The 12,161-nt window shown below is 41.6% G+C and overlaps 1 protein-coding gene across 7 annotated transcripts; it reads right to left on the bottom strand.

Moving 5' to 3' along the window:
* Window positions 1-301: 301 nt before the first annotated feature.
* Window positions 302-6,611, bottom strand: LOC139540755 (transcription factor BTF3 homolog 4-like). 7 transcript variants are annotated; one of them, XM_071344688.1, is made up of 7 exons: window positions 6,467-6,544; window positions 5,854-5,966; window positions 5,100-5,161; window positions 4,118-4,231; window positions 2,425-2,626; window positions 780-839; window positions 302-675 (listed from the first exon to the last, which is right to left on the bottom strand). In XM_071344688.1, exons 3-7 carry the CDS (start codon window positions 5,151-5,153, stop codon window positions 629-631), a joined length of 477 nt encoding a protein of 158 aa, XP_071200789.1. In that variant the 5' UTR covers window positions 5,154-5,161; window positions 5,854-5,966; window positions 6,467-6,544; the 3' UTR covers window positions 302-628. The 7 variants fall into 7 exon arrangements, with proteins under 7 accessions (XP_071200789.1, XP_071200787.1, XP_071200785.1 ...); XM_071344686.1 differs by having other exon boundaries at window positions 5,854-5,969; window positions 6,467-6,539; XM_071344684.1 differs by having other exon boundaries at window positions 5,811-5,969; window positions 6,467-6,537.
* Window positions 6,612-12,161: the final 5,550 nt, after the last annotated feature.

The following is a 12,161-nucleotide window of genomic DNA, read 5'->3' as shown; positions in this document are numbered from 1 at the left end:
GTTAGGTCATAATACCCAAGTCATGTGTACATGAAACCTCAGAAAACATGTCTAAAAATAACACAAAAGTCCTTACAACCATCTTTGATTTCATCCAAGTCAGTCTAATATCACATTGGATGTCATCTCTGCAAGGCCTGATTACTTTGAGCATGAGGCTACAGTGGCTTGAAATTAAATAGTGACTAAATAGTTAGGCATCTTGATACAATGATGGCCAGGGTGGCAGCCATTGTGACAACAGTCTTCAAAAACGAAATACCCCCTTTCAACAGCCAGAAAGACCACAGCACCATGTAGAAAACGTTAATCACCTTTATTTTGTTTCGTAAAAACAAACAAAATTATTAAGACTAGCTTTAATTAATGACCACCGCAATCCTGATCAAGACTAACAATGTGGTGAAAAGTACTGAACCGTTGACCAATGTGTTGGGAGTTGAAGTGAGCAAGCAAGTCTGATAAGGACTGCATCCTTGGGACATTTCAAAATACACAAGTCTCTGGTTGACGGGATAGTGTTTGAAATGATATGTCTTCGTAGCTAGAAGTTAAAACATCGGAGAAGCCGCCTTAGTTTCTTAATTGCAGTTCCAATCCTTGTATGGGGTCTCAAGGGGAAGATCAATCAGTTTGCCTCATTCTTTGATGCTTCGTCAAAATTCTCCACCAGGTCTGAAGAGAAGAGGAAAACAAAGGATGGTTTTACAGGTTGAAATTATGTAATGTTTCCTCTGAAGTGTCTGATATACTTCCCTTGCAAACGGAATCATCCTTACCTGGGACATCGTCGTCTTCTTCTTCAATATCTTCTGCTTTAGGGGATTTGCTGTCAAGTACTGCAATAAAAAATATACAGTTGAAGTCGGAAGTTTACATACACCTTAGCCAAATTCATTTATACTCAGTTTCACAATTCCTGACATTTAATCTTAGTAAACATTCCCCGTCTTAGGTTAGCTAGGATCACTTTATTTTAAGAATGTGAAATGTCAGAATAATAGTAGAGAATGATTTATTCCAGCTTTTATTTCTTTCATCACATTCACAGTGGGTCAGAAGATCACATACACTCAATTAGTATTTGGTAGCATTGCCATTAAATTGTTTAACTTGGGTCAAACGTTTCGGGTAGCCTTCCACAAGCTTCCCACAATAAGTTGGGTGAATTTTGGCCCATTCCTCCTGACAGAGCTGGTGTAACTGAGTCAGGTTTGTAGGCCTCCTTGTTCGCACATGCATTTTCATTTCTGCCCACAAATTCTCTGTAGGATTGAGGTCAGGGCTTTGTGATTGCCACTCCAATACCTTGACTTTGTTGTCCTTAAGCCATTTTGCCACAACTTTGGAAGTATGCTTGGGGTCATTGTCCATTTGGAAGACCCATTTGCAACCAAGCTTTAACTTCCTGACTGATTTCTTGAGATGTTGCTTCAATATATCCACATAAATTTTCCTTCCTCATGATGCCATCTATTTAGTGAAGTGCACCAGTCCCTCCTGCAGCAAAGCACCCCCACAACATGATGCTGCCACTCCCATGCTTCACAGTTGGGATGGTGTTCTTCAGCTTGAAAGCCTCCCCCTTTTTCCTCCAAACATCATGGTAATTTTTGTTTCATCAGACCAGAGGACATTTCTCCAAAAAGTACAGTCTTTGTCCCCATGTGCAGTTGCAAACCGTAGTCTGGCTTTTTAATGGCGGTTTGGAGCAGTGACTTCTTCCTTGTTGAGTGGCCTTTCAGGTTATGTCGATATAGGACTCGCTGATTTCTTTAGATTTTTCCATGATGTCAAGCAAAGAGGCACTGAGTTTGAAGGTATGCCTTGAAATACATCCACAGGTACACACCTCCAATTGATCCAAATGATGTCAATTAGCCTAACAGAAGCTTCTAAAGCCATGACATCATGTTCTGGAATTTTCCAAGCTGTTTAAAGGCACAGTCAACTTAGTGCATGTAAACTTCTGACCCACTGGAATTGTGATAGTGAATTATAAGTGAAATAATCTGTCTGTAAACAGTTGTTAGAAAAATTACTTGTGTCATGCACAAAGTAAATGTCTTAACCGACTTGCCAAAACTATAGTTTGCTAACAAGAAATTTGTGGTGGTTGAAAAATGAGTTTCAATGACTCCAACCTAAGTGTATGTAAACTTCCGACTTCAATTGTGTATATATAGTAACTTCCGACTTCAATTGTGTATATATAGTAAGAATGAAGACGCTCCTCAGGTCTCAAAATAATCCCCAGTGCACACCGTAACAGAATTCCCCTTTGCAACGGAAAACGTTTTGCAACAAAAATCGAGAGCTTCTATTTGACAAATTTTGCTAGGCCCCTCCCCGTTTTGTCCCGTTTGGTTCCTTGTGAATATACCCCAGCCCTAACCTAATGATTTTACATGAGGGCCAACCCACCTTGTCGAGGGAACTGCTCTGCTAGTTTGCGCAGGCTGGTGAGGCTGTCGGCGCCCAGCTGGCTGAGGATGCCCGGCAGCATCTCCGTGAGTTGCTTGGTCTCGGCATGGCCGGTGATAGCGAATGTGTTGGCCGACAGAGACGCCTGCACTTTGGGGTTGTTGAAGTGGATCACTGAGCCGTCATCCTTGATCATGTTTACCTGGTGACAGTAAGGGGGGGGTTGCTCACTTCAAAATTCTACTCCAAGTTTGGTCGCCAAAGCCATACTAGGCTGCAGTCCACGCAAGAGACTTCAACATCTACAGTGCCTTCAAAAAGTATTCACACTCCTTGACCTTCTCCAGATTTTGGGGTGTTATAGTTTGAATTCAAAATGGATTCAATTGAGACTGCGTCACTGGTCTACAGACAATAGCGCATAATGTCAAAGTGGAACGGTGTTTTTAGAAACATTTACAAATGTATTAAAACTGAAAAGCTGAAATGTCTTGAGTCAATAAGTATTCAACCTCCGTTATAGCAAGCCTAAATAAGAGTAACGATTTGTAACGAAAACACAAGTCACATAAGTTGCATGGACTCACTGTGTGCAATAAAAGTGTTAAACATGATTTCTGAATGATTACCTCATCTCTGTACCCCACACATACAATTATCTGTAAGGTCCCTCAGTCGAGCAGTGAGTTTCAAACACGGATTCAACCACAAAGACATTGACTATCCCTTTGAGCATGGTGAAGTTCTTTGGAGGGTGTATCAATACACCCAGTCACTACAAAGATACAGGCATCCTTCCTAACTAAGTTGCCGGTAAGGAAGAAAAGCGTTCAGGGATTTCACTATGAGGCCAATGGTTACTTTAAAACAGAGTTTAATGGCTGTGATTGGGGAGAACTGAGGATGGATCAACATTGTAGTTACTCCACAATACTAACCTAATTGACAAGAGTGAAAAGGAAGCCTGTACATATTTCTTTTATTTTTTTATATATTCCAAAACATGCATCCTGTTTGCAACGAGGCACTAAAGTAATACTTAAAAGAATATGGCAAAGCAAATCACTTTTTATCCTGAATATAAATTATTCCAATACATTACTGAGTACCATTCTCCATATAGTGGTGGCTGCATCATGTTATGGGTATGATCGTTCAGGATGGAAAAAAAACACAAAAAACAGAATAGAGCTAAGCACAGGCAAAATCCTAGAAGAAAACCTGGTTTAGTCTGCTTTCCACCAGACACCTTTCAACATGACAATAACCTAAATCACAAGGCCAAATCTACACCGTAGTTGCTTACCAAGACAGTGAATGTTCATGAGTGGCCGAAATGTTGACTTAACTCTACATGAAAATATATGGCAAGACCTGAAAATGGTTGTCAAGCAATGATCAACAACCAATTTGACAGAGCTTTAAGAATTTTGAAAAGAATAGTACGCAAATGTTTGTTTCAATACATTTCCAAAAGCATGGCTTTCACTTTGACGTTATGGGCCATTGTGTGTTGATGGGTGAGAAAACTCCCTAATTGAATCTATATTGAATTCAGGCTGTAACAACAAAATGTGGATTAAGGGGTATGAATACTTTCTGAAGGCACTGCATAAGGGAGGCATGAAACAAACAAAATACAACATTTAAGAACTTAAGATTACACAAAATGTATAATGGTAGCTGTGTTTACCTCTTCAATACCAGCAATGTTGTTGACAGCTAATTTCTTTAACGAACTCTGAAGTTTTTTGTCGTCGGCTGTTGCCGTTCTGTGTACGACCTTCTTCTTCCTACGTGCCGAGCCCTGAAAACAACACAGCGAGATGTAAGAATGTACATCAATGGAGGTTAAATATAGCAGTGGTGTGCCCAGTGCTCTATCAACCCATCAGCAGTATCGGAAACCATAAGGCGGATGATTAAAAATAAAACATTTGCAAATATATAATATAGAAGTAATAGCCCTATATTTCATTTACACACGTCACCATAAATGACAAGAATAATGTGCTATTTTAAACAACTTTTAGACTATATTGTCATTTGATAAAAATGTATTATATAGGTCTAACTCATCAAGATTGACTTGATTTAATACACATTTCAACAGAGGCACATTCAACAGGACGCAATGTTTTGGAATGTTCAGATAGACACATTAATGTATAACAAACATGCCTCCAACATGTAGAAAAGGGATGGGCAACTTTGATGGGGGTGGGGGACAAAACATTTTTTTTTTTGAACACATCATGAGGGGCCAGAGTGGCTCACGTGTCTGTGTACCCACATCCATACCCACACATGCTGGCAGAGCTGGCCAAAGCCTTTTGGGGGCCCTAAGCTAAATTGAGTGGCCGCCTTGGGCTAATTGAGTGACTGGTAGTGACTGACAAGAGAAAAACTGCTGATGCATAACTAAACTCACACAGTATCTGCGCATGTGCACGGGCTCTCTTCAAACTTCTATAGATAGGCATGGGACCAAAACAGTGGAGAAGTTTAGCCTTGCGCTCCAATGCCCTTAGTAGCGGAAATTGACCCACTATGCTGTTTACTTAGCGCATCTACGTCATATCACTGACTACCTTTAAACATTGCACACCATTCTGTTCTGCTGAACGCACCCTATGTACTTCCTGTTGAATCTCTAAATATGGAAATTAGCTTACCTTTCCTCCTATCCGGACCTGGGCTTGAAGTTTTGCTAATTTTTCTTGGTTCATGTTTCTACCTGGAAAAATGACAGATGCGTAAGAGTTAAACAAAAATATTTAAACTAGCAACTGAACTGTTTTCAAGTGGAGGCATACGAGTTGTTATCTTGTCAATTATCTACACTAGTATCAGAACAATTTGCTCCAGATGACCAGTTTCCTCCATAATTTGACTGGAAATGTTAGGGATTGCGTCAACATCCATCTGCTGCCAAGCTAACTAGCCGAGAAACGCTCAGAGAATGGAGTTCGGCATTCCTGACTTAACTAGCTGCTAGCTATGATAGCCAGCTAACAACTGTACACACTAGGGAACTTATTATGTGAACGTCAATACGCGAGCTAGCTAACCACATTTGACAAGAGGGCGTTGTTACTAGCTATCTAACTTTAACTACCTACGGAGAACAGTTAAACAAGAACATAGCTACAATTTCAGAAACGAGCCTAAACCACATGCGACATCTTTCACAAAAGGGATGCTGTCTGTTGAAGACGCAAACAAATAGCCAGATATAGTCAGGCTAACCAGACAGACTAGCACGCTAGCCAGTTAACAAAATGAAAACAGTGGATTTGCTGGGTATCCTATGAAGTGTCATTGCCTCTTTCCATCTAAGGTACATCGATCCCAGTCAAATATCAAACACAAACGTAATTGTTTACCATAAAACCACTCTAAAATGGACGTAAAAACAATATACCAGACCTGATCCACAAATATCCGAGGAAACATGCGGCAACGAAAGATGGGAGGATATGACGAAGATCTTCTTCTATGGTATATTGGCGATCGCACAATGTAAATATGCATTCCGCCACCTACTGTGCGGGATGGAAACAGGATTCCCCAAAATTTTACAACATACAAAAATAAACGACCAAACTAAAATAAATAAACTGAACTAAATCCCCCCAAAATTCTGTATTTTTTTTTTAACATATCGGATTCCGAAACAGGCTCAAGGGGAACCTAGGAGGGCGAGTCTTCCGGCGCAATAATCTGTTCTTAACTGACTTGCCTAGTTAAATACACATTTTTCTAAAGTAAAATTCTTAAGTCCCAAAAACCAGGAGTGGTCTTAATCAAATCAAGACAACTCCTGGTCTGACAGACTCCACTTTTTCCAGCGCATACTACACAATTTCGACACCTCAAACAGGTCTCCCACATATGCATCCTTACTCAACAAACGCATCCCAACAAGAAGTTATTCATTCACATTCATACACGTAACCTCCACTACAATTTTAGACAATTTCCTTTTTGTTCCAGTTTTCGATACTACTGTTGTCCATTCATAACATTAATCTTCACAAACTTTGCCCGACGCGCTGCTTGATTCGAACTCATCATCCAATCCGCCGTCTTCGACTGACCCATTTCGTCTTCTTCGAGTGGTTTTCCAGGCGCCTGGACGCTTTGTTGTATTGCCATAGAGTTTCTAAACCTAGAAGCGCAACATTGCAAGACTTCCGGGAAACAGCTTGCGAAAATAGACCAAACATCCAAGCCGGTGTTTGAGGAACAAATGAGAGAAGTGAACAATTTTTATTTTCGAAATCTGAAGGCACAACCTAGATTCGAGCAAACAGCTTAAGTAGTTGAACTTTATTACTCCAACCTTGTGAAAGTAACAAACTGACACGTTTTCATTTTCCTCAAAAATAACATTATATTGAAGGAGTGCCTTTGGTTGGACGGTTTGCACATGCGCAGTTCGGGGCGAGACGACCGTTAGAGCCAATGACGTGTTGCTACGCAATACCTTAGCTAGCCAATGGCTGCATTCCAAACACTGAAAAGACACACCCTCTCCCCTCAAATTAAGTGGACACTTCCAGTGATGCAAATTTAGCAATTTTGTTGCTAGATTTAGCAACTTTTCAGACTACACTGGCAACTTTTTTTTTTCAAACAGCACCTAGCAACAAATTGAGCTACTTTAAAAAAAAAAAATTGAACTTTTAGCAACTTTTGAAAAGTGACTCAAATGCTCAAATGCACGCATTTTCCCTCTAAATGACACAAAAACGATTTTGTCTGTCACACACTCAGTCACAACACACGTGCCTGGCTGCAAAAGTGCATTGTGAGTGACGTCAGCAGCAGGCGCTCAGCTCGTGCACAGGCAGCAGCAGGTCAGCAGCAATTTCAGTAAATTGCAAATCATTGTTGGCTGACTGCAGTAGCAGTAATATGGGTTCGACGAGCCAAACCCAATGAATATAGTTGGTCATAAATGTTTGATCTTGAACAGAACTTACAACATCAATCAACATGCCTTGGTTTCTCAAATGATTGCCTCGCCTGGTTCACCAACTACTTCTCCGACAGAGTTCAGTGTGTCAAATCTGAGGGCCTGTTTGTTCGGGCCTCTGGCAGTCTCTATGGGGGTGCCACAGGGTTCAATTCTTGGGCCGACTCTCTTCTCTGTATATATCAATGATGTCGCTCTTGCTGCTGGTGAGTCTCTGATCCACCTCTACGCAGACGACACCATTCTGTATACTTCTGGCCCTTCTTTGGACACTGTTAACAACCATCCAGACGAGCTTCAATGCCATACAACTCTCCTTCCGTGGCCTCCAACTGCTCTTAAATACAAGTAAAACTAAATGACTGATCGCTTCAACCGATCGCTGCTTGCACCTGCCCGCCCGTCCAGCATCACTACTCTGGACGGTTCTGACTTAGAATATGTGGACAACTACAAATACCTAGGTGTCTGGTTAGACTGTAAACTCTCCTTCCAGACTCACATAAAACATCTCCAATCCAAAGTTAAATCTAGAATTGGCTTCCTATTTCGCAACAAAGCATCCTTCACTCATGCTGCCAAACATACCCTCGTAAAACTGACCATCTTACCGATCCTCGACTTCGGTGATGTCATTTACAAAATAGCCTCCAACACCCTACTCAACAAATTGGATGCAGTCTAATTTGTTTTGTTCTGTTTTGTCACCAAAGCCCCATATACTACCCACCACTGTGACCAGTACGCTCTCGTTGACTGGCCCTCGCTTCATACTCGTCGCCAAACCCACTGGCTCCAGGTCATCTACAAGACCCTGCTCGGTAAAGTCCCGCCTTATCTCTGCTCGCTGGTCACCATAGCTGCACCCACCCGTAGCACGCGTTCCAGCAGGTATATCTCACTTGTCACCCCCAAAGCCAATTCCTCATTTGGCCGCCTCTCCTTCCAGTTCTCTGCTGCCAATGACTGGAACGAACTACAAAAATCTCTGAAACCGGAAACACTTATCTCCCTCACTAGCTTTAAGCACCAGCTGTCAGAGCAGCTCACAGATCACTGCACCTGTACATAGCCCATCTATAAATAGCCCAAACAACTACCTCTTCCCCTACTGTATTTACGTGTTTATTTTGTTCCTTTGCACCCCAGTATTTCTACTTTGCACACTCATCTACTGTCAAATCTACCATTCCAGTGTTTTAATTGCTATATTGTATTTACTTCGCCACCATGGCCTATTTATTGCCTTTACCTCCCTTATCTCACCTCATTTGCTCACATTGTATATAGACTTATTTTTCTACTGTATTATTGACTGTATGTTTCATGTGTAACTCTGTGTTGTTATATGTGTCGAACTGCTTTGCTTTATCTTGGCCAGGTCGCAGTTGTAAATGAGAACTTGTTCTCAACTTGCCTACCTGGTTAAATAAAGGTGAAATATATATATATATTTTAAAACATGTCTCAATCAAAATTGTACAGCCAGAAGAACAGAAAAGAGTGTGAGTCTGTACCTGAACAAATGTCAAATCATGTTTTTTGCCGAGATGGCCAGTCAATTTGAGTAACGTTATTGTGTATTCTACATCATGACGCAGTTTTATGTTATCAGGCAATGACATCACAACGTCATTTAGCAACAAATCAACCTGCCTCTAGCAACTTACCCTGAAAATTATTTGGCAACACTGGACACTTCTGATGATGTGTCTTGACATCTGACGAGTTTACGCTTGCAAGGCAGAAATTCGTTCATCCAGCAACGATTGTGTTTTCAGCCATCGGTAGCTTGTGGGTGCTTTATATGCGCTACAGTCAATTATTATTGCATGTCTACTTATATTAACTATATCCTTATTAATATACACCTACTGAATGATAGCTAGCAAATTAACTAACTAACGTTAGCCTGCCTAGCTGGAACTTCTGAAGAAAGACATTTTTTTATTTCTACAATTTCCAAAAGATAACCAAACAAAAACATCAACACTTTTACGAGATGTGTTTGTGCATTAGTAACACAGTTTCTAACTTATTTACATTCCTTTGAATTTACACTTGTATGTTGACACCATATTGACGTTGAGGTTTAACATTTTGCCAGACTTTCCTTAGCGGATGTACAATCATCGCAAATTGAATTATGGGGCGTTTCAGGCCCCGAAGTGAACGTAATTGTACACTCGCAAACTCCATTAAAAACGAGGGCTGAGGGCTTGCGTTGCAAACTTCCCTTGCTTGGCTAATCATTTGGACCGACGGCTGCGGGGATTCCCCCAAGGGCAGACGGTTTAGGGCCAAGGGCTGTCAACTTTGAGTTTGGAATGCAGCCAATGTCTACAAGACATTGTCTACATGTGTGATCAGGGATTTCCATTGGAAAAGCAGTTTTAGCCTATCTTTATACTATTTTTTGGTATTGCTGTCTTTCACAGTTTGAAAAGTGCATTTCACATATGTTCACAAAAAAGGGGAAAAGAGAAATGGGGAAACTCATTAACCCTCCAACCGTATGGGAGTGATATACAGGGGGGTCTGTCAGAAAAAACATTTTGAAAAGCTTTGTGTGTTAAAACACAATCAAACAGAACTATTCTAACAAGTCTCTATAAATCACTTCCTCATAACTGCAAATTAATTTGAACTTAATTTTTATTACCTGTCAACATAGTCTTGGCCTACTCCCAAAAGACTTCAAATTCACAGTTTGAACAAAAGGCAATTTGTAGAAAAATGTATATAATTTTGATTATACTTTTAAGGGATCATTGAACTTGTAGCCTATATTGTTTTTCAAGTAGGAAAGAGCAGATATAGCAATACAAAGTTTCAACGATACAATGAATGTGTTTTAATTTACATACGTTTTTCACCAATGCCGATCTTTGGCATGTATATTGTTGGCATGATGGTTAACACAAACACAACATCTGCACATTTTATTTTTTACTCAAGAACACATAATTTATTTATTAATCACAAATCTCAAACCACTTGAGCCTTGGGATCGGAAAACGCTTCCAAGCCATGTTTCAACACAGATGAGGCATTTACAGTCAAGTTATACTGCAGTGACTTGATATACACTGCTCAAAAAAATAAAGGGAACACTAAAATAACACATCCTAGATCTGAATGAATGAAATATTCTTATTAAATACTTTTTTCTTTACATAGTTGAATGTGCTGACAACAAAATCACACAAAAATGATCAATGGAAATCAAATTTATCAACCCATGGAGGTCTGGATTTGGAGTCACACTCAAAATTAAAGTGGAAAACCACAGTACAGGTTGATCCAACTTTGATGTAATGTCCTTAAAACAAGTCAAAAGGAGGCTCAGTAGTGTGTGTGGCCTCCACGTGCCTGTATGACCTCCTTACAACGCCTGGGCATGCTCCTGATGAGGTGACGGATGGTCTCCTGAGGGATCTCCTCCCAGACCTGGACTAAAGCATCCGCCAACTCCTGGACAGTCTGTGGTGCAACGTGGCGTTGGTGGATGGAGCGAGACATGATGTCCCAGATGTGCTCAATTGGGTTCAGGTCTGGGGAACGGGCGGGCCAGTCCATAGCATCAATGCCTTCCTCTTGCAGGAACTGCTGACACACTCCAGCCACATGAGGTCTAGCATTGTCTTGCATTAGGAGGAACCCAGGGCCAACCGCACCAGCATATGGTCTCACAAGGGGTCTGAGGATCTCATCTCGGTACCTAATAGCAGTCAGGCTACCTCTGGCGAGCCCATGAGGGCTGTGCGGCCCCCCAAAGAAATGCCACCCCACACCATGACTGACCCACCGACCAAACCGGTCATGCTGAAGGTTGTTGCAGGCAGCAGAACGTTCTCCATGGCATCTCCAGATTCTGTCACGTGCTCAGTGTGAACCTGCTTTCATCTGTGAAGAGCACAGGGCGCCAGTGGCGAATTTGCCAATCTTGGTGTTCTCTGGCAAATGCCAAACGTCCTGCACGGTGTTGGACTGTAAGCACAACCCCCACCTGTGGACGTCGGGCGCTCATACCACCCTCATGGAGTCTGTTTCTGACCGTTTGAGCAGACACATGCACATTTGTGGCCTGCTGGAGGTCATTTTGCAGGGCTCTGGCAGTGCTCCTCCTTGTACAAAGGCGGAGGTAGCGGTCCTGCTGCTGGGTTGTTGCCCTCCTACGGCCTCCTCCACGTCTCCTGATGTACTGGCCTGTCTCCTGGTAGCGCCTCCATGCTCTGGACACTACGCTGACAGACACAGCAAACCTTCTTGCCACAGCTCGCATTGATGTGCCATCCTGGATGAGCTGCACTACCTGAGCCACTTGTGTGGGTTGTAGACTCCGTCTCATGCTACCACTAGAGTGAAAGCACCGCCAGCATTCAAAAGTGACCAAAACATCAGCCAGGAAGCATAGGAACTGAGAAGTGGTCTGTGGTCACCACCTGCAGAACCACTCCTTTATTGGGGGTGTCTTGCTAATTGCCTATAATTTCCACCTGTTGTCTATTCCATTTGGACAACAGCATGTGAAATTTATTGTCAATCAGTGTTGCTTCCTAAGTGGACCGTTTGATTGAAGTGTGATTGACTTGGAGTTACATTGTGTTGTTTAAGTGTTCCCTTTATTTTTTTGAGCAGTGTATGTTACACTGCACCGATGTGACTTTCATTGGAAACCTTTGTGCATTCTGTTTCAGCTGTATACATAGTCCATAAATTTACGTAATGTGACGTCAACACGGTTTAAGTAAAC

Source organism: Salvelinus alpinus, chromosome 16 (genome assembly GCF_045679555.1).
Source record: "Salvelinus alpinus chromosome 16, SLU_Salpinus.1, whole genome shotgun sequence".
NCBI lineage: Eukaryota > Metazoa > Chordata > Actinopteri > Salmoniformes > Salmonidae > Salvelinus > Salvelinus alpinus.
This window is presented reverse-complemented; position numbering and strand designations above follow the sequence as displayed.